Genomic DNA, 23,412 nt, shown 5'->3' on the forward strand with positions numbered 1-23,412 from the left:
TGATTAAATAAATGTATGACACGCTTCTAAACAGTCGATGTTCCTGTGTTATAACTTTTAAAGTCTGGTGTTGGCCAAAGTAAAATAAAAACTACTTCAGTAGGCTATATTGTTTGCACTGATGCCTGACTTTTGTTAAGATGCCCCAGCACCTAATTAGGTGCAGCCAATAATAGCCCTCACTGTAAGCATAACCTTGTGTCAGTTCCATTTGTTAATTTCTTAATACTCCTTGTTTATAATTAACCTGTTTTTTTTGTTGGGATGTTCATGTACTTTGCATAAAATACTGTATGCTTGTTGGTAAAATGTTTTCTAAATAATATTATTTTCTGATTCATTCCAACATTGATGATAGTTCTTCTCCACTTTTACTTTTTAGCTCATCTTATAAAAATGTCTTATGATTATAATATGGTCTTTTGTCTCCTCTCCACAGCAGATGGAAAACTTCATCCTGTATGAGGAACTTGGGGCAGGCGTCAGCTCTGTTGTCTATAAAGGAAGAAGAAAGGGCAATCTGAACTATGTTGCCATCATCTGCACCGACAAAGCCAAGAGACCAGAGATCACGAACCATGTAGGATAAGGCTCCTAGTTGTAGAAAATATTACGACTCGTGTTACATTTTTATTATTATTTTATTATTTTATTATTGCCTGTAGAGGCCTGAGATTACCAGCCAAATAATAAAGTTCGATAAGACTTGTATTGACCTAATTTACCTACTATGCTGTCATTAGGAAAAAACAAGAACTGTTTGCATTGCAAAGTTATATTAAACACTACCAAGATCATAAGGATACTCAATGTTTTTACGTTTGATATGGTACATTTTGAGCCTTTGAGCTGTACACATTAAATTATGTCTTGTTTATGTCCCCTTAAAGGTACGCCTCAGTCTTGAGCTTGATCATCCAAATATAGTGTCCTTCTATGAGTGGTATGAGACAAGTAACCACCTCTGGTTGGTAGTGGAGCTGTGTACAGGTCAGTTATTATCTCTGAAACTCCTGATAAGCAGTCATGAAACGTTATTATTAATAATTTACTGATGGTTGTCAGCCATCAAATGATGAGGAGTAAGAAATGCATATATTAGATATTTACCACTGAGATTTCACAAACATTAAATATCTTTATATTCTCGTCTATTGGATCAGTGACATATACTATATTCACTTCACTTTCATCTCACATCCACTCTGCATGACTGAATTTTGGTTAGCACCCTTAAACACCCCTCAAATCATATTCTCTGAGCCAGTTTGTAACACAGAGTAAGTTTGTTGGTTGGTTTTTAAAACATTGCAACAGGTGGCAGGCTTTAATTTTTTTTAATCCTCATGCTTGCTCGGTTGTATCTTTATTTTTCTCTCAAACGATGATCTTTGTCTTTATCTCTTTGTCCCATTCATCTATCAGGTGGTTCCCTCAAGTCTGTAATTGGTCATGATGGATGTCTGTCTGAAGATGTGGTTAGGAGGTTTGGATGGGACCTGGTTAAAGGCCTGAAATATATCCATGAGTTAGGAATTATTTTCTCTGACTTGAATCCTGCTAAGGTTTGTATCTGAATCCTTTTTTACAACACTGCTAGTGTAACAAAGAAATGATCATATGAATACTGTAACTCTATTTTCTTGCCCATAGATCTTACTGGATGGTAGTGGCATTCTGAAGTTGGGTAACTTCTGTCTGTCCAAGGCAGAGGGGGAGACACTGGAGGATTTCTTAACCTTGCTCTCTACGTCTGAGTGTGGAGTAGAGCAAGATAGAAAGGAGGACTTTGACAACATTCAGAAAAGACTACAAGGTCAGGATACGATTCTAATATGTTGGTAACCAGTAGATTAGCTTTGAGTACCATTTGGAATGTAATCTGTTATAAAGGCAGTTGAATGGAGCCACAGCCTTTAGGCTTGTATGCTGCTGCTGCCATGCTGTATGGTGGGTTGTGCAACAGGAGACGTATGTTAGTTTACAACAAAAACAATTTTTAGGTTGATGAATTCATGAGGGCAGGAGGCAGAGGAGGGAAAACAAGGGAGAACACTTGCTGGCATGGATCAAAGGTTTATACCTACTCAATGTGGAGAATATGGAGTCCACTAAAAGAATGCACTCTCTGTAACAGAAACATTTTTTTGTTTTTAACATGGATGCCTGGCTTTGTTTACTGTTTACTGTTTCTTTCTTAACTGCTGTATGTGTGTGTATTTATATTTTCAGGTTGTCCAGCGTACAGCCCTCCAGAGGTTTTGCAGGGATCAGAAACCAATATGAGCTCTGATCTGTGGGCTCTGGGTTGCGTACTGTACTACATGTACACTGGTAACTACACACACTCACACACACACACACACACACACATGCACCTACACTACACTGATACCTGCATACACTGAATTTGATTAAGTACACACAAATATGAATCAATTTAATAATAACTATTTAATTTATATAGCACCTTTAAAATCAGATGTTTACAACGTGCTTTGACAGACAACAAAATCAGGAACTCAGGAAGATTACAGAGTACAAAACAGATTACAGAACTTTCAACAATGAGGCCAAAAAGAGAGTAGTCTAGAAAATTCAACCAAAAGAGAAGAACTCAATGCAAACACAACAGGTCAACAAGAATAAATGCAAGTAAAAGGAATAAAAGTGACAAAACAGAAACAAAGGCAGTTAGAGCAAGAAGCAATACAAATAAAGAGATAAATAAATAAATAAAAGCAATAAAATACCATAAAAGGTTATAAAAAGACGATAAAATGAATAAAAGATAAATAAGTTAAATAAAATAAAATAATTAAAGTAAAATAAAAGTAGTAAATGATGATAAGAATAGGAACAGATGAATGGATTAAAAGCATTTTTAGTTATACATTTAACATTTTAAGTTATTTCGCTATTATTCTCATTGTAGCGCTCTATTGGGTACCTGTAATTGACATCTAAGTTAAGAGTACTGATGATGAACTGGATTGAAGAAAAAGTCTCAATTATCAAGAGACAGAGTTAGTGTACCATAACTAAGATAAAGAAAGGTGAAACAGTACAGCAGTTAGGCGATAGAATACTGACACTGACTTTAACATACTGTAAGAACTCTGAAACATCAGAACGACTCAATAGATCAACTGAGATACAAAATGTAGATGGAAAAGTAGTCCTGTTGCCATCAAGAAAATGACAAATACTGCATTTTCATACCTTTCTATAATGCACTTTGAATTTTGCAAACCTAAACCTGTTTTTGCTTCTCAGGTAAACCTCCATTCTATTCTGAAAGCTACACTGAACTGACAGACATGATTATACATCAGGAACCACCACCTCCTAGACAGACAGGTAATACACACATTCAGTCACATATATACCTACACACACGCTTTCACAAAGACACACAACTGCGGTGTTTGACGTAAGTACATGATGTTTATCAAAATAAATCTTTGAAGTTGTAAAATCCTTGTTCTGGACAGCTGCCTTGCATGTTGCTGTTTTTGAGAACTTGTATTTAGTTTGTTAAATTCAGGATATCTTCTGTGTTCTGTGTTGCAGTGTTTTCATCAAGTCCTCCCAGCGAGGATTTCCAGAATCTTCTGAAAGGCTTGCTCAGCAAAAACCCAGAAAAGAGGTCAGGTTTATAGACCCAGACACACACATGCAGAATATAATATAGTCTCTTTTCATCATCATAACACAACATTTAGTGATTTTATTTCCAGGTTGCACGGTCCAGGTTGTTAATTCATGAACTCCAAACAGAATTAAAAACATTTCTAATTTGGTCTGATGTCTTTATCTTAACTTAGTGGGAGTTAACTATTATCTGCACATTAAAATAAATTATTTAAGCCGGGGACTTTTTCAGACAGTAAAATCTTCTAAACCTTAAGTAGAATAGATTCAGACTGCTTGCTTTTATACATGTGGACCATAGTGTCATGTTGCTCTGTCCCAATGTTTAATTTTTTTTTTTTTTTTTTTTTTTTGTTGTTTAGGATGGACTGGCCAGAGTTGTTAGGCCACCCTTTCTGGACAGAGGTACTTCAGGAGGAAGAGGATGTTGAAGAGGATGACGGAGAAGAAGGGAATGTAGAAGGGGAACAGGAGGAAAACAATGACTGTGAGCTTGTAGCTTCAGCTAGCTGGAGGTGTGTTCATAAATTATCATTTATGTTATTTTACAGCTCCTACGGCATTATAAAGATGTTTTGTTGCAGCACTTTTACTTCATATAATTATTCTTTTTGAAAGAGTGGCAATACACAAAATAATCATAGATGTATACAGTGTTATAAGTGTTGTACAATCCCAGTCTAGCCTCTTATAATCAACTGGGATAAGCCTATAATTTTGAAACACCGTCTAATATTATGCAATATATTTCAACAGCACATCAAACAGCCTGAAGAATTACCATAAAGTTTAAACAAAATATTTCAGATGATGCTTTTCTTTTTGTTTTCCCTCAGTGGAATAGCTTGTGATACTGTGTACTCTGTTTTTTTAATACTTCACAGGCACACAGGAGTCCCTGACCTTCCCCCTCCAGGCAAGGCAGACAAGCGTCCTAACAGCCACTCTGCTATCCCACAGCCAGCCCATAGGGTTTCTAAGAAACTTATCTCATCACAGACAACAACTGCAACAGCGCACAGACCATCTGACAGCAAGACTGATTGCAAACAGTCTGTCACACACACAACCAGTGAAGCCTTAAGGAACAGTCAGAGCTTGGATAGGGAGGTGGGAAAAGAGAAAGAAGAAGAGGGGGAGGCAAAGATAGAAGATGACCCCAAGCTAACTACAGCCCAGCAGATGTGCCACACACTGCAACCCAACAAGTCATTCACACTAGGTAACACATCACCTGATGTCTGTTTGGTATTTGGCAATGCATTTTTAACATAATATTGCTTTATACTTGCAGTTTTAATATTTTTAAATGTCCTCTGTATATGTGCACCTTGTATGTGTGAGACAGAGTGTTGATTTGACATATACATTGTTTTAACTGTATTTACGGGAAGCAAACACCATCATCATACCCAAAGGCAAGGCTGTTTTTTTTCACTGAAACAACAGTATGAACTGGGCTGCATTTATACTGTTTTCTAGATTAGCCACATTTGTTATGTCCTATTGTTTTTCCCTTATATTCAAACATGTAGATGAATTAACTATATGCTACTCTTGCTAGTGTGCTGTTCTCAAATCTGCTAAAAATGCATGCTCCAACTCACACATCTGTGGCCTTTTCTAGGCATGTGTATGAGATGCACGGTTGTTGGAAAAATGTAAGGAAAAACCTGAATGCTTGACTCAAACAGTGAGGGGATCTTGTGGCTCTGGTATAATGTGTCACATTTTACTGCCATGGCTTGGGTCTACTTGTCCCCTAAGAGGGAACGGTCTCTGCAAATACATGCAAGGTTGTTCAAAGTTGAAACATTCTCTCTCCAGGAAGACCTCCTCCATAGGACACTAAGGGTTATTTAAGGGTTTGATGACCTTGAGAATTATGTGAATTTTACACTGTTGCCTCTGCAATCATCAGTTCTCAATCCAGTTGAACATATATGGCGAATTTTGGACTGACGTGTTCGGCAACACTCTCCAGCCACCATGATCAACAAACCAAATGGGGAATACCTTTTGAAATAATGGTTTTCATCCAGTAGAGCCCCTCAAACTTTTAGAATCAATACCATGGCACAGTGAAAATAGTCAGGTGACATGTGAATGCCAATCAACCTACTAAGTCATTTTATGTTGTTTTTTTCTTTAAGTTGTCACCTGTCAGCAATTATCATGATCCATACTCCAAAATCTGATGAAGTATTTTGTGTGCTTCCTTCTCCAGATAACGTATCGGAGCTCAGGCCTAAGAATGGAGTGGATGAGGACAACACTGAGGCCATTTTTCTGCTCAGGTATTCAGATCAGCCTGTCTGCTGCCTGCCCACCTATTTGCAAGGCTTTTACCAGGGTCACAGCATTGTCTACCTGTTACTCTCAATAAGCTAATTAATGGCCTTGTTAATTTCTTTTCTTTAAAGAAATAATTTTATATTTAAAAAAATCTACTCCATCCAAACTGTTTTCATGGACGCACACACCTCCAAATAAGTTATTATAGTACAGTATAATACTGAGTGAGTGAAAGTATTACATTAAATGTTTTTGAGAATAAGTGGCCGCAGTGGTACTTACACACCTAGCCTCAACCCATATTGCGCTCTAGCAAATATGCTACAGAGCATCAGTTTCATGTACATATATCCACCTGCTGATTTTAAGCAGCTAACAGTATATTTCAATGTTGTCTCGCGTTTTGTTTTTTAGCTCCTGTGCCAACTCGAGGAGAAGCTGCAGTATCTCAGACTCTCTGAACCAAACCCCTGCACCTCAGGTTACTGCCACTACTATACTCTTAAATCTGTAACAACATGTACACAGCAGGGGGGAGTGATTTGTGCTAATATGATATATGAGTTATTGGTAAATTGTGCCAAAACCCGATGACGCTACTGTTAAGTTTTGTCCTACTTAAGACTTAGATATGTTCACTTACAGATCTAACATTAAGGGCATGTTATCCTCTGCTTCCACCTGCTGGAGTGCCTGGTAAATACTTCACTCCTCTCCTGCAGGGATTCACTCTTCTTCTCTTATCTCTTAGGCCAGTATTGGGACCGACATCACATCCCGGGTGAAATCTCTTCTCCATACTGACTCTGATCTGACTGTCACTCCAATCATGGACAATCCTAAGGTACAGACATGTAAAATTACTGAGGCTAAATTAGATTTCAGGATGTTTTTAGACACTAAAATCCATCTATTTGACATTTACAAATGTTCAGAAATAAGTTTCATTGTGGGAAGACTTCCCTGCACTATATGTTTTTCTATTGTTATGAAAATGATTGCGTGGTGAAGTCAAGCAAACATGATAACTACCTACTAGCTTCATAGGAACTGTGACATGAAGATCAATGGGGTCATTCAGTGGCTCATTGTGTGATGTTCTCTTTTCGTTTACCAGATACATAAGTGTCCTTCTGTGCGATTTGACCCCAAAACCCTTTGTGTACCAGCATATTCAGGTGTGTTACTGTGTTTTCTGGAGTCAGTAGCATATGAGATTTAGTATTTTATCTTAAAGTAAATAGGTTCTTTGGAGTTCATGGTAATTGACCCCAGTCTGTTTTATGGCTGACTTTTTGTCCTCTCCTCTAGTTGAGAAGTTGCAGTCCCTGAGTGATGAAGAGTGGGCTGTCTTCCTCTTACAGCTCTGTTCATCCCTTGAAGATCAGAATGTCTCTGCTCCTCTCCCCTCCTACTCCAATGCTCCTCCTCCTCCCTCCACAGCCATTCGCTCCAGACTCAACCTGCTGTGCTACCTCTGCTGTGTGGTTGGACATAAAGTTGTTTCTAACAGGCTGATTAACTCAACACTGGTAGGAGAGTGTCTATTCATGTAAGATTCCTGTTTAGTTAAAGGAACGATATGCAACATTGACAGCTAGCGTCTAAAAAGGGTACTGCAGTTCAAATTCAAAATACTGGAGAGCGTTGTCTCCTTCTGCCCCCTCCTCCCCAGATTCTCATGTTCAGTATTCCGACCGAGGGCGGAAAGCACATTGGAGACTTATCAGTCTGCCCCAGGGCCGAAGCTGCTGCTAGTTTCGGGACTAACTCCCGTCACTTTACACACACAGCAGCGAGCAGGGAGCAAAACACGGGAGCGCGGCTTCAGTCTTGAGGAATATGTGGCTTTATTCACACACAGCCTTACTGTACGGTCCGCTCCAATCCCTGTTCACTCTCAAAACTAATGCACACACACTCACTTCCTCTTCCTCACGTCTCTCTCACTCACTTGCACCACCACCCGCACTCAAGCACTCAGCTATTCCCAAACAGAGCTACGCTTCTGGTACAACACGAAGCTCACGCGGGTTGCCAGGTTGAGGACAGTGAACCTCAAACTGACAGAATGGAAATTTCAGAAGGAGAATATACTTGCTGCAGCATTGTTGTCAGAGAAGCCAGTATTTCAATTTAGCATGTTTCCTTAATCTCTGATGACATATCATGGCCATTTCATGATAGATTTACATATTGTTCCTTTAACTTAATTTCTCTGTTTGAGATAATATCTTTGACCTTAATACTACTAGACAGTGTGGCGGAGTTTGCTCTAAACTGAGTACATTGAGGTTGTAAAATATCCTAGATTTTCAATTTAAAAGTTCAGTTATCATATTCTGAAATGTTAGTCCTTGCACTTCCCATATGAAGTTTGCCAGCCAGTTGTTTGTAACATGCTCTAGGTTGGTGCGGTTGCTCCCAGCTAGTTATTAGTCAAGTGTGAGTCATGAGTGCAGTGACCAGGTCACATTCCCTCAGAATTATTCATTGCTCCAAAAAAGGACTTCTCTTGCTCTCTTTCTTCTCACTTTGAACAGAAAATATTGGACAACATGAATTCTTCAAAATTGACAATGTAGTTGTAATTTAAGACACTTAAAAATAACTGCTTTCAAGACACATTAGTGCTAATATAATATGGTGTTATAGTTTTGTCCATAAGCTTGCTGTATACAAGGTCATAATAAAACAAAAATCCATGTCTTTCTGTCATTTAAGGTAATTTCTTAAAGATTAATATCTTGATCTTTTTTCTCTCTGTATTTGTCTCTGTAAACTCCTCCATCTGTCACTAAGCTTCCAGTGTTGACCAGGCAGTTACGACAAGCCCCCAACTGGGATGTGTAAGTACATTATATCTGTAGATTATTTTGCAGGATTGTGTGCCTTTTTAGAGATTATGATGTGTGAACAAACACACAACACTTTTCTTTTTTTTGTATTGAATAAAATTTCAACCTCTTTTCCAGGAAGAGCAAAGTTCTCAGAGTGATGGGTCTACTCGCTCTGCACTGTACCGAACTCGGAGAGGACAGTCCTGTCTCTGAGGTGTGGACACACACACACACACACACACACACACACACACGCTTTTATGTTTATTTTATTTCAAACTCTATCTTTTTTTCACTGCAAGCTCCCATTTATGTTGAATTTAATTCAGTCTGGACAGTTTATCTCTGAGTATAGAACTAATAATTCTGGAAAGAAATGTGCTTTTATTTTTAACTAAAAAAAATGTAAATGGTTCTGTTCATATCTCGCTGGCTAAACTACACTTCCTCAATCTAGGACACCTCCCCCGATGTCTGCAGTGTTAAGATGAAAAAACCACATACCATAAAATGTTATCATTTGTTGAGGTGCCTTAAAACGCTGCCTGCTCTCCTATTTTCCCTCCTAGAAATTCCACATTCATAACTGAGTTATGTCTTGTTCAAAATCGTCAGGTTTGAAATGCAGACCCTATATTTTTTAGACGATCCATCGGTATATTCTCATCATATTTCGGATTCTGTACCACTCTGATCAATTGCCTGCAGTGAAAACTGTAGTATTTTACTCCAGCGTCTCTCGCTTGGCCTTTCAGAGGAAGGGGCGCAATGCATGCTGGGCATTGTAGGAATGTACAATGGGCAAAACCACAAGCTGATTGTACAACTTTCTCCACAGCTATGGCGCCAATTTCAAATATTATTGCTTCTATCGATTACAGAGAACACCGGCTTTGGCTGACGTTGGCTTTTTCCAGGGGAGAATTGCTCCTTTAAGGACCTTAAACCATCAGTACCAGTTTGTACCACAAGGTGGCAGTACATACAAGCAGGAACCTAAAATATGCTTACAGCCATGATAAAAGTACATTAATGCATAAAAACAGACAATAAACGTAATAACAATGTGTTAAATACTACATACAGTGTATATAGTTATCCCTTTATTTACTGTAAACCCTGCTTAATGTTAAAGTACACATCTTTGCAATTCTTTTTAATCTAAGAGTTGTGTTATGTGGTTGTGGTTGTTATCCCTGATGTTTGGGGGAATATCACCATTCACCAGTAATGAAAACTAGGCAACAGCTTCTAGGCACTCTGGATAATGTCTTTTTCCTTAAAATGAGATATTGATTGGAATACCTCTTCTCTCCATTCCAACTTGATTGTAATAGTATTTACCAGTAGGTGGCATTAAAAACATACAAAACAACTCTTTCACTAGAGATAGTGAAAAGATCATCCCCCCTCTCTCTCTGACCCAACCCATCAAAACACAGGCCCCCATCTAAACATACACAATGATCTTGCAGCCGTATACCAGGTCGTTTCTTGCTTATAAAGTATAGCACTGCTAAATGTATGTTTTTATTTAAAGTTTTGTAAAATGAGTTTTAACAGCTTTCTGTTTGCAGTCAGTTGTAACATTGTATAGTTATAGAGGCAAGGGAGAAAATATCAGTTTGTTGTAAAACTGCTGAAGTATACGTTTACCACTCAGCAAAACTTTGTGGAGCCACCCCGCATGCTAGCTCTACTTCACCCACAAACTATCCGCTCACATAGCAGCTCCCAACATGGCCAGACCTGTAGTGATTTTCACTTATTTAAACATTTTTTCCCTCGCCCTAAGCGTTTTCACGCAAAACTAAATGTCTGTGACTTTTCTATTCTTGCACTTAATTCCTCAGAGAAAGGGAACTCCTTGTGATGAAATAAAGTGACCAACATTTGTAATTCATGGCAAAATGTAAACAGGATACAAAAAAATATTCTCTCCCTCTGACTGTACATATATTAGATCTATCCGATGAACTAATATCTATCTAATGAACTCCCCCAAAATAAGTACTTAATGGAAAAAAAAATGGAAAAAACTTCAGGTAGGGGAACAGAGGAGGGACACTTGCCGGACAGACTGAATAACTGCTGTGTGTGCAGTAAATATTAATTAAATGTATTGATTCAAATCATGGATATATTTAAAACATCACTGAAGAGTACGCTGAATCATTTTATCTACTTGCAATATTTTAATTTAATATATAATTTTCATTTTGGTTTAATGTTCAGTGTTTTTTTTAACTGCTCTGGAGGGTTAGGGTTAGGTTGAGCCTTTGGTTTGTTGTTTGTTTAGGCTATCCTCACTGATATACATGGGGTGGACCAAATAATAGAATGTCAGACTGTCAGTTCTACACGATTCACTTCAACTGTACCACAAACTGCTGTCATTACATACATAGAATCAATTTCACAAACACTTAATTTTATAACCTTAACCTAATGTAGCATTTATTGCAGGACTGTTATCAGACTGCATTCATTTAAGGTAGATGTACCTAACAAACTGAAACCCACTGATGAAAGCCTTTGCATTTGCAGTATATAGTATTATAATGGACTGGGTGTCTGTGGCAACATTCGTGGAAAAAATCACAAGTGGCGCCCAGTAAGTTTTCCATCACCCAGCAGTGGTTGGTCTGCCAAAGAGGGTAGGTGGAGCTAAGCAGCTGCTTTTCAGGTCTCTGCAGGAGTTGTGAGCAAACAGTAATCTACTATGGCTGAACAAACAAAGAAACGACCGATGACTACAGATACAACTTCAAAAATAAGTGAAAATCCAAAGAAAAAGAAACAAACTCGACGCTCAGATGAAGGCAAACAGGACAGAGACCCTCAGCGAGGAAAATCAAGAGTAACAACTGGAGCCAACCGTGGACGTCTGGTTATCTTGGCTTTTATCTGCATATGGTGCAGCCAAAGAGAACGAAACTGAGATCTTCGAGACTATATATTTTAATGAACTGTAAAGTAATAGGACAGACTTATTTACACACATATATTCCTGGACAGAGACTCACACAAGCAGTACAGATACTTGACTGCCCCCCCTCAACACACTCTCTCTTTAACAGAGTGGTGCTGAACTAATTCAATATAAAGGCAGTTTTGTATGGAGCTAAGATCTGGAGCTTCTCTCACTTATGTGCTCTTTTCACCCTGAACAGAACCAAACACATTTCCCTGTCCTCTCTCTTCCTCTACCTTCTCTCTGCTCTTCTTTGTCTCTCTGTCTGTCTCATTCACATCTTTTTATTCTCAATGAAATCCATTCTCGCCGCAGGAGTTCTGATCCCACATCCGCTCCCTTTCCTGGTTTGTCTTTTCCTTCTCTTCCGACACTTGTTCTGACACCTTACAGCTCCTGAGTCGTCACGGCGATTTACAAAATGGCCGACTGTGGCGTAGCAGTGGTTTTTCAGGGCGCTTGTTGTTAAAGACAAATGGCGGAACATTTTTTCCGCTACGTCCCTGCAGCTACCGTAGGATGACAAATTGTTCAGTAAAGGACAAAGCTGTTGGTTTGTGCCGGTGTGTCTCTGTGTGTCTGTAAGTCTATGACGGTGTGTGTGTCCATCTATAGACTCAGCAGGGGTTCTCCCTCTCTGTGTTTGTGAGTGTGCACGGGCTTTTTCAGACATGTTGTGCGTTTACTCAGCAGGGGTCCTCTCTATGTAGTTTTCTGTGTGTCTGTGCTGTTCTATTTCCCTGTTTGAGTGTGTGTGAATGTGTGTGCGTGTCCATGCAGATGACCAATAAAACAGAAATACTGGTGTGTGTTTTTTCTCAGCAGGGGTTCTCCTGCTGCAGTCCTGCTGATTGGAGTGTCAGGGCTGGGCTTAGTTACTATGGTTACTGCTATATGCTTCGATCCCAACACCCCCCCTTCCAAAAAAAAAAAAAATCACACACACAAATACACTCCTGTCTGTCCCTGTCATTGTCACTTACTCTTTCCTCAGTCTGTCTTTGTCTCTAACTCACTCTTTCTCTTCTCTCGAATAGAAGAGTGAATAAAATGTTATGCTTTAATGTTACTAATTCATGCTTTCTGCTTTCCTTCTGAGACGTAGGGAAGCTGTGCTTTCAAAACCAACTCAATATCATTTTCCCCTTCACTTATCATCCCGTATAAAGTTTTGTGTGGCTTTAACAGCGGTTTATCCGGTAAAGCTTCCTCTATGCAGGGTGTTTCATGGGGATATGGAGTCTTAACGCTTTCTGAAGGCTCACAGCGATCTTTAGGAACACACATTCAGAGGGCATTAGCTCCAGGAGAGGAAAACACTACTCTGAGTATTTGTGAGTACCTCTTGCAAGGAAAAGACAAGCGTTAAAACTGTTGTGCTGGGGAAATATCTGACAACTAATGAATTTTGATTAAAAAAAACACTGCAATACAGTATGTATTCATACTCTTCTGGTCATACAGAAAATATTGCAGTATTTAGCTGGTGAAGAAATTCTTAGATCCTGCTCTACTTCTGTCCAACATCTCTTAAATAAGTGTTCAATTCAGTAACAAAACTTTAAAAACATGATATAGATTTTTGCTTTGTATATTTGAGCAGTGCATTTGCTGTCATCTTTTACCATTTAACACACAATATGTCACATCTATGAAGCTTTACAAATATTTTCCAATTCATTCTTGACACATCTTAGCAAGGAGCTCTGGGTGTAGGAAGATAAGAGTGTTTCCCCTGACTGCAATGCTACAGTACTGCTTTATACGCAACTCTCTTCTCTCACCTTTACAAAGAGAAGTCTTATATTAGCTTAAAGTCATGCATGATTGTCTTTATGGGCATATAATCCCCCAACCTGCTCTCTGTATTCTTTCATTACACATCGGGCTCTCCCAAGGGTTGTCATACAGTAACTGCTCATGAGCACCATTTGTATGTGTCGTATTGTTGTGCGTGTGTGTGCAAAACCTCTGTGTGCTGTGTTGGGATGACTTTTTATTCCCTGTGCCACCATGTGTGCGTTGTGTATGGATGTTAATTAAGTGCATATATTTATGTTTACTCTTCATTTGCATTATTTGATCTGAGAGAATGTTGATGCTGAGATAATGATAATTTGTGTGTGTGTGCGTGTGTTTGTGTGAGCTGGGGGGACTGGGGGGTTGTTGTACGTGAGCTTTTTGACATTGGCTCATTGCACAGTGCTGCCTTTCAGCAGCCTCTGCCTGAGAGCAGCTGCATGACCAGCTCCAAAGGGGAGTGAGAGAGAAGAATGCAGATTAAAAATGTGATGGTGGAAGAAAACCAAGAGCACATTCACAGCACATGTGTATGACTTTGTACTTTATGACAACACAAGTTTACATAAGGTCGGCTAAGCGTAACAGCTTCTGGTGAGTCTAAAAGTGTACTGGCAATAATGTTCAGACCTACTCAGGACTCCAGAAAGAAAACAGGTACCTCACCATGCTCTTCTATGGCTTAGCATGAGGGTACACCTCGGTTCTTAGGCAAAAAAAGGAAGGAATATATCTTCTGGGAAAGGGGAAGATAACAGACTGTTACCACTTCTCACCCTAAAACAAGAAAGAGAGACAGGAGGTGAGAGACAGAGAGAGAGAGGCTGACAGATTTATGTGATACATACATAGAGGGCAATTCAAAGTAGAGCAGAAAGAAAAAAGAAAAGAAGAGAGAAAGAACAGAAGAGCTATAGAGAACAGAGAGAGATGGAAAAAGAAAAAGTGAAGAGATAGAGATAGAGGAGTGAGGCAGAACTTGCATCAGATCACAGAGGGGGGAAGCTGGCAGTAATGCTAATGCCAGGAAGCAGTCAGCCAGGAAGCCTGTCTCTGCATATACTTAACTGTGTGTTTGTGGATGTGAGTTTGGTGTGCACTTCGGGTACTGATTGCATGAGTTTGTGTACCTATGCGTTTGCATATTCTTGTTGCCTACAATACACGTGTGTGTGTGTGTGTGTGTGTGTGTGTTTTAAGTATAAATCTGTGTGTCCATCACCTGGTATTATGGTGTTGCTTTTTGCAGCTGCCCAGCCCATCTCTTTCTCTTTTGTTTCGTTCTTTCTCCCTCTTTCAAACCTTTTTTTTTTGCTCTGATTCCCTTTAATATTTACTTTCCTTCATCCCTTCTTCCGATTTTCCCTCTCCCTCTTTCTGTTCAGTATTGTTTGATCCTCCTTCTCTCACTCTATCCTCTCCTCGTCCTCCTTTTAACCTTTCTGCTTTTACCCTTACGTGGCTTTAGTCGCTCTAATTTTCTGATCATATGCAAAAAAGATTAGCATAATCCCGATGATTTAATTTAAAATAGTATGTTTTAGGAAGAGAGACCTGAGTACGACAGGTAGATATATACAAACATAGTCGGATAAAACAAGATGACAGATACATAAAGCAAACATAACCAGACAAATACAAGTCCACAACATGAAAACAAGCGAGACAGAGTGAAACGAATATACTTTATCAGGGCCAGTCACAGACCTATCCAATTTGATAGGACCATTCAATTTGAAAATCCAATGTTATTAATTCCATTTATAAAGTGCATAATAGTGGAGGGCAGTCATCCCAAGTTCAGTATCTACATGAAGCATGGGCTTTAATCATATACATGAATGCACTTAAGAAGAGAAGAGAAGTGATAAACTGAGGCAGCTTTTTTATTAAGCCTTTATATATAAAAATGACAGAATAAAGTTCACTTCTTGTTCCTAGTAAGGACCAATATGCTTTTTTATTATATTTTATATTATATACACTGATGAGTACAATGTTTTCATCTGTATACAAAGATAAACTGCATCAACTTGTTTTAACTTAGAGAAAGCAGCATTATAATAGTGTTATCAGTCATAGACACAGACAAGCTTGATATTCTGCAAAGAAGGCTGATGAATGTAAAACGCAGATAGTAATCATATATTTGCATAACATAATAAGACCGTTTAAAGGACTGTACCGAATTTGTCCGAGCCCTGTTATATTCCGACACCACATATGAAGTAATTGCACTTTTTTGTGTTCTAATTTATATTTAAAACAGTTGAATGTCACTGACAACATCTTAGAGAGCTATTGTTAGAACTGTGGTAAATTGTCTTGTCGAAAATTTCAGTTTAATAGAGCATTAAATGTTGTTTTAATTGTTACCTTTTTATTAGAGCTTCTGTTTTTACAGTTGAAAAATCTCTGTTTCTCCTCTCGTCCAGGCCGTGTCCACACTAACAGACCTGCTGAGAGAGAACCTGAGGAACACGAAAATAAAGCAGTTCCTGCTGCCACCACTTGGGGAGTTCCTCTACCTCATCGCCTCTCAGGTACAGTCTGCATAACTGAAGCCATTAATAAGAGACACATATTAAGGATTCTGCAGTTTACTGATCTAAAAGAAAACAACCTGAACATAAACTATATAGTGAGACACTTTTGAAAGTAAGACAAACAGATGAAAACAGATAATGGGCTGTGACATGTGATGAAGGTTACTGATCAGAATTCTAATAGTTGTGTTATTTTAATTTATTTTTAGTCTTTCACCTCTGGCTTTGTGAAAATCCCCTTTATTAGAGATTGCAAGAACAAACCATCAATACAATTGTTGCAAACATATAAATGTGCAATCATTTTCAGTTTACATCTATCACCTCACCGCAGTACATTTAGTACAACTACAATTTATGACCTTTTTAAAGTATTAAAGTATTACTTACTGAATGACTTGTTGTCATCGGGTTTGTGAGTTTGGAGAAAGTTTGTTAACAACTAACTAATTACAAGCATTATGGTCAAATCTGGAGCATCTTCAGTCCAGGGGAGGCAAGCCTCAAAAGGGGAAGATATTAAAAAAAAATGTTTACACCATGGTGTAACTCTGTTCCACATGGGTGAGGATGTTTGACGAGGAAGCGTAGCTGGCAGAGGCAGGGGGTTGAGTACAGTCAACGAAACATACCTTCTGCTAATTGGCTGGGATTGTGTTGGGTGGCTGCATCTAAACAACATTTTTTGTTTCCCATCACACACACACACACAATTTACAGCGAGGAGGTGTTTGATTCATTTGACAAAGGTGTATTGATTCGAATCATCAGCCTTCCTTTAAGCTGAACACACAAGAAATTAGTTTTGAAACTTTAAAGATTTTTGATGTAATCTGCATCCTGAAGTGTGTCAGGTTCATTGATTAAATCTCAGACAGAAGTACTCCCATACTAGACCTGCTGATGAAGGATTGTAAAAAGTCTTTACATTTATTTTTGGCTGACCCCCGGGGTCAGCCCAACACATGGGTCTGTATGTGACTGACTGACTGAATAACTGACGGACTGAGTGAGTGATGGTACTTTCAGAGCCCTAGAGAGAGACAGTTGCGACATCGCAATGGCAGATCAAGGAACATATTGGACCTCCACTGATGCAACTCTCTGTCTATATGGCTCTGGATACTTTGTTCGTGAAGTAGGCAGGGCTGCACCTCCGCTGTCCTCACCTCCGTCTGCAGCAGGCACCTGCTTTCAAACACGTTGTCATCGGCCTCATATGGACAGTCCTTGTAACACATTGCCCACAAAAGCACACATTGACCTGATGCGGGCAGCCACATACTAGGTTTTGACCTAGTCTTGTTGATTTTACTGACTGATATCATGGCATGTCAAATACAAGGCGTGATCACCTTGCTGCTCATCCTGCTGATAATCACAACCTGAATGTGAGCTCTCACACTGTTGCTTTCTTCTTTTTTGCTTTGTATTCAAAACAAACATTGTATTTGCGTAGTATGCACCGTAAACTTCTAGAGGCTGCAAACTGATCACTTTTATTTAATGTGGATAGTGAAAGTCGTCTCTCAGAAAAACTTTCACTTTCCAAACTCTTCTGCCAGTAATATGGAACGACTGCTTTCTTTAGTGTTAATGAGTCAAAATGAATCGAGCACGAAACTTATGCCACATCCAAGAAAGATCAAGACATTTTCGTATTACTTCAGTGAGAAAGACCAATCCAGAGTGAAATGAATGAAACTGAGTGCCCTGCCATTAGGTAATGGAGTTTAAATTTACATGCTGACTAAATTGAATTGTAAAGCGAATTGACCCTCAGACCTGAAAATTACAACAGAAAGAGCGGAGGAGGCCTCGTTTGACTTCATTAGAAAAGGTGATCCCAATTTATTTCTGGTTAACCTCAATCTAGCCAGCCAAGTAGATTAAGTGTAAGATTTTTATTTACACGTCTGATGGGTAACCTTCAAAAATCAATCACCTCGCCTGATTACACTTATTACTCTCCTGAAGCCATGGAAAATCTCATCAGTGTCCTGGAGAAGCTCTTAATAAATTGACTTTTCAGCTCCTGCAAGAGTGAGTGCTTTTCCTCCGAGGCCACTGTGTTCTTTACAAAAAATAACACAATAATTAACTGACTCCTCTGCATCTCTCAACCTTAGGGTGAGGTGTTGAACAGTGTACATGTCGATATTTGTGAAACACAAAAGCTTCATTAAAGTTTATTTCCTCTTTTGACATTTTAACAGTCCATCTATAACATGTTCCAGCACTATGGGAGAGGTGTTGTTTTCAATGTCACTGCAGTTGTACAAGGCATACTTGAGGGCATAGAGCCTTATATAGCTAAAAGACCATTCCACAGTTCTGGCCTATCTCTCCTTGCTGCATAAAAAACGCTGCATACTTTGTAACCAGAAGGCTGAACAACTGTAATGCTTTGCTTTGAGGTCCGTCCAAAAGTCTGTATTATATTTATAACTTGTACAGGAAGCTGTAACTGAAGCACAGAAGAGCTCACTTTGCTCGTTTGTACAGTCCCTGTGCTGGCTGTTATTTTAAGAATTGATATTTAAAGATGCTTTTACATGTTTATAATTGTTATCATGGACTTGCTCCTCACTGTGCTGTTGATGTGCTGCAAAAATATGTCACTGCATGACCTCACTGCATGTTTATATATAGCTATATAATCTCTAAACACACAGGCTGCTTTAATGATGAAAATGTGCCTTTATTTATTTATTTTTGAACTGATTTCGGATTGGTACTTTAAAAAAGCCAAAAAGCAGCTTAGTGACATTTTAATCTATTGTCCTGGCTCTATTGTCAACGTGAGAGCACTTCAAAAGGTTTCTTGTGTCAAGCAGTGGTAGGGAAATGTTGGAGGCCAGTAGGACTTAATGTTACCTGTTTGTTGGCTTTGGATTGAGGATTGGATTTTAGAAATCACCAGCAAGCCAGCAGTTATTTGATTAGAGTCTGTAAAATGTCCCATTGTGGACTGGCAGATCTGCTCTAGGGTTCAGTGTCAATGATCAACTGCATTACTGCCTCTGTTCTCAAGGTTAGATATAACTTACAACCATGACAAACACACTGTAAAAAATGATTTTTGAGGGTAGTAAATAAAAGCAAATTGTGTAATAAAAGTATATAAGTCAGCAAGTGAATTAATTGAAATGAGTAAAGTTTACCTGCATTACTTAATTTTCAACAGTAACAATTGCAACCCAAAATAACATAATAAGATCTACCCAAAGATATTGGGTCTGTACTGCAAAGTGCACATGCACCAACAATTGTTCTTGGCTGCAGGCCAGGGTCGGATTACTCGTGCGAGTATCGCCAGTATTGGTGTGCCATCGGGATTTATACATTTTTAGTAAGATGCACCAGATGATTTGAAGTCGCCATGTTTGCACATAGACATTAAATTCCCAAAAGGCTGTATGGTGGTGCAGTGTTTAGCGCTGTCGCCTCACAGATAGAAGGTTCCGAGTTCAAATCCCGGTTTGGACATAGGAGGCCTTTCTGTGTGGAGTTTATATGTTCTCCCCGTGCATGCGTGGGTTCCCTCCGGGTACTCCGGCTTCCTCTCGCAGTCCAAAGACCTGCTTGTTAGGTTCATTGGTGACTCTTCATTGCCAGCAAGTGTGAGCATGAAAAGTTGTCTGTCTCTATGTGTCAAGAGTTATTATTACTCCTTTTTATTCAGTAATTAGTTTTGTAATCTAATGAGAAAGGTTAAGTGGAATTTACCCGATTTATTTTAGTGTATCATAGTTGTTAAATTCAGTGCGGCACAAAACTCGTATCCTTTTTTTTTAAGATTATTTTTTGGGCTTTTTGCCTTTATTTGATAGGACAGCTGAAGAGAGACAGGAAATTTAGGGAGTAGAAAGTGGGAGATGACACACACCAAATGATCAGCAGGCCGGGAGTCGAACCTGCGATCGGTGCGTCAAGGACTATAGCCTCTGTTCAGGGGCGCCTGTTATACCAACTGAGCTAAACCAGCGCCCCTATATAATCATTTTATAGGACTGTTGACTAACATTTCGAAGGTTGAAATAAAAAGTGAACAGACTATTCCCATTTGAGGAGCTCAGCTGGGTATGGTTAAAATGTTTCCTAAAATAGCACATGACCACAAATGACAACAGAATTGTATCTGAAACATGATTTTAAAACCCTTTACTGATGTAATACTACACAATAATATTTACATTCTTTGATCAGCATCAATGGTTGCTTATATTGTCATTACAAGCACATGTTGTGAAAATCCTCAACACAGATTGTGAACTCATCCGGGCTGGTAGAATCACTTTGCTAATTTAACAGTAGGAGAAACAGTTTTATCTGAGTAATGTGGAACAGCCCTTTAAGTGTCCCCAGGTAAAATCATCCGCTGTGCTCCTCTCTTCTTCTGCAGCACCAGTCAATGACAACGATTAGCTACAGCCTCCAGTGCAGACTTTTTCCTCAAGGTTAGATATAGCCTAGAGCTGGTAGAGCAGCAATGGAATGGGGCAGAGTTTCATGAAAATGAAATAAGATGTGGGGTGAAATAATACAACTTTGTGGAATGTAAAACTGTGCTGGGATGACAGTTTATATTGTATTAAGGCATGACAAGAAGTGCACATACTCTTCATGATCAGAGGAGTAACTGAGGAGACAATCAACAAAAAAATAAGTACAGATTCATCAAACCTTTCTTTTAAGCAAATTCTCAGTTTCATGTATTGTGAATTTTGAGAAGTTGTGGACTCAAACAGTCATCTTTGTCTATGGAGTATAAGGTAAATGTATTACTTCTTAGCAGTAATTTAGAGATTTATTAGAGATTAGTATTTTTGTATAAGAATACAAATGAACTTCTGTGATTTTAAAGTTTGCATATGTCTCTTTTTTCTACCTCTTGTTATGTAAAAATGAGTGAGATTCATTTTAAAACAGTAAACAAACGAGCAACATTGAAGAAAACATCATTTATAATGATGACACATGCTCTCATTAAAAATATTTTGATGGATAAAAAACAGTTGATTTTAAATAGTTCTGAATGCGTGTTCACTCACAGACGCCATAACCGAGTAATCAAGATGTCACGGCCCCTCATGCTCCCTCTCCCCTCCGTACTTGGCCCTTTCTTGCCCTTTCCTCACTGCTCTCTTCTTGCATCTCCTCCACGATATCTCTCTGCCTTCCTCACACTCCAGCTCTGCTCCTCTACTGCCCCCACCCCCCCCATCCGTACCCCATCCTCCTCTCTCCTCTCACCCCTATCTCCCTGTCTTTTCTATGTCTCTCTATCAGGAGGAGAAGAGAGGCTCCCCAGAGGGACTGTGGTTCGTTCCCGCTGCCGCCTACACTGGCTTAATGAGGAGCCTGCGGGAAGGGGTGAGTGTCTCTGTGTATGTCTGCGTGTGTCTGTTTTTTGTGTCTGTGCCTGTGTAGCTGTGACTAAGTCTCTCTCACTGTGTGCGCCCGCGAGTGTATGTGTGTGTGTGTGTGTGTGTGTGTGTGGCAGGGGATCCCTATGAACAGTAATGATGAGGCAGCTGTGGGGGCCTAAAGCGTTGTTTGCCAGCTGCAAGTCAAGGGCATGCAGAGCAGTCACACACACATGCACGCACGCACACTCTTACCTGCATCAAACACAACCCTTTACTGCTCAGCAGCCTGACCTCAGCAGCAATTAGGACCCTCCAGACACACAGATACAGTAGATGGAGCAGAAACACAAGCAGAAATATGGATAACTCTTACCTTTTTGCTGGCTTTCTCACTTTCTTTGTTGCTCCTCTCAATTTCTAATTAATTATACTTTCTCTCTTATATTAGTCTCTAAAGGAGGATAAATTATTCCTTTTTTTCAGTGTAATTGTACACACAATGACACATAAGTCTCCCATGTTTGTTTGTATTTTCTACATTATTCATTAAAGACATTGTACATGGAAGATTTTGATGCTTTGACATTGGTTTCACTCGTTAAACTTAAACTTTACTTGTTTTAAAATTAAATTATGCGAGTGCTTCCATATCATTTTCTGTACAGGTTGGCCTATACTGACAAATGGGTGTAATTTTGGTTGGGGTGAGTCTAACAGATACAGAGAACAGTTGGAGGGAGAGGAGGAGATGGATGGATGTTGTTTTGTCTCTCGGAGTTAGAAAGGGTCTCATTGTGGTGGCCCACTAGCAGAATGAATATAGATGAAACTCTGGTCTGCACACTTGTCAGCTCGTACCTACTGTTGCTTCATTACCACGGGGAGTGTAAGAAGGAAAAGTGGGGGGTGGGGGGGGCAGAGGAGGGGTGCGTGTGACAGGAGCATGGAGAGGGGTTGAGGGGAGGAGAGGGGAGGTTGACTTATTTATCATTATTGAGCTGTGAGAGTAGGCTGACGGAAACACACACACGCACACACACAGCCTTAGGGACCAGACACTCATCCCCAGACCCTGCCTCCCTCTCTTTCCATCTCTCCCTCTCACCCTCCTCGTTCCGTTCTCCCTCTCCCCTCCGTCTCTCTGTCTCCCGTTCCCTGACTGGCTGTTTTTCCTATGAATGCATAAGTATATTTGTTATTATATTACAGAGCTGTCTAAATAGTCTCTCTATGTCTCATGGGCATTACACTTCCTGGAGTTAACAAGTTGGTCACACTATACCTCAGCTTACTTCCACATACAGTCATATAGTTGCACTGGTGAAATATAACTATATCATTCCTAATGCAGTATAAAACATACCCTATATTTATGGGACAAATAGAGAAAGATTAATCGTCCAAGTAAGCTAAAGGGCTCGGTAGCTCTTTACACAGTCAGTTCAATTCATTGCATTTCCCTAAAATTGCTGCCATCATTTAAATCTAACTGACTGAGGATAAGTGGCTGGCTAGTGCTAGCATGATCCCTGCTGGCTAGCATGCTATTACTTAGCCCGCCTATCACAGTCACTTAATCACTTGCCCTCCAGTAAGTCACTTAATCTCCAAACTTCCAGCAACATCCATTTAACAAGTGTGCAAATGAATATCAGTGTGCCACTTTCTGCTCGGAGCGGGCTTCACTCATCAAACATGAACAGCTGTGATAAGCCTCCCAAAGGGCAACTAATGCATTCAGCTTCCTTTTGTTTTCCCTTCTCCCCTGATAATTAAACATGAGGTAAAAAAAGATCAAAATTTTAGTTTACAATAACATTTGTGTTTAATTTTTGAATTTCCATAACACAGCACACTTTATATTAATAGATTTTTCACAGGTTGAAGAACCCATCACTACTCTGTCCCTGTCGTCTGATATAAAACATACA

General features: G+C 39.3%; 1 protein-coding gene across 1 annotated transcript in view; it reads left to right on the forward strand.

Moving 5' to 3' along the window:
• Positions 1-442: 442 nt before the first annotated feature.
• The window catches only part of ulk4 (unc-51 like kinase 4), an 84,279-nt gene continuing 61,309 nt past the window's right edge, over positions 443-23,412 (forward strand). The window contains exons 1-18 of the mRNA XM_069656585.1: positions 443-580; positions 891-990; positions 1,426-1,565; positions 1,654-1,816; positions 2,233-2,334; positions 3,277-3,360; positions 3,574-3,649; positions 4,017-4,169; positions 4,539-4,876; positions 5,882-5,951; positions 6,364-6,430; positions 6,701-6,793; positions 7,067-7,127; positions 7,261-7,481; positions 8,752-8,798; positions 8,925-9,003; positions 15,999-16,106; positions 21,402-21,485. Of these exons, the coding sequence (XP_069512686.1) occupies positions 443-580; positions 891-990; positions 1,426-1,565; positions 1,654-1,816; positions 2,233-2,334; positions 3,277-3,360; positions 3,574-3,649; positions 4,017-4,169; positions 4,539-4,876; positions 5,882-5,951; positions 6,364-6,430; positions 6,701-6,793; positions 7,067-7,127; positions 7,261-7,481; positions 8,752-8,798; positions 8,925-9,003; positions 15,999-16,106; positions 21,402-21,485 (2,124 nt within the window). The remainder of the gene's footprint in view (positions 581-890; positions 991-1,425; positions 1,566-1,653; positions 1,817-2,232; positions 2,335-3,276; positions 3,361-3,573; positions 3,650-4,016; positions 4,170-4,538; positions 4,877-5,881; positions 5,952-6,363; positions 6,431-6,700; positions 6,794-7,066; positions 7,128-7,260; positions 7,482-8,751; positions 8,799-8,924; positions 9,004-15,998; positions 16,107-21,401; positions 21,486-23,412) is intronic.

This window comes from Semicossyphus pulcher, unplaced genomic scaffold, assembly GCF_022749685.1.
Source record: "Semicossyphus pulcher isolate SPU_LCO1_2020_fin unplaced genomic scaffold, fSemPul1.0.p SCAF_9, whole genome shotgun sequence".
Classification (NCBI taxonomy): domain Eukaryota; kingdom Metazoa; phylum Chordata; class Actinopteri; order Labriformes; family Labridae; genus Semicossyphus; species Semicossyphus pulcher.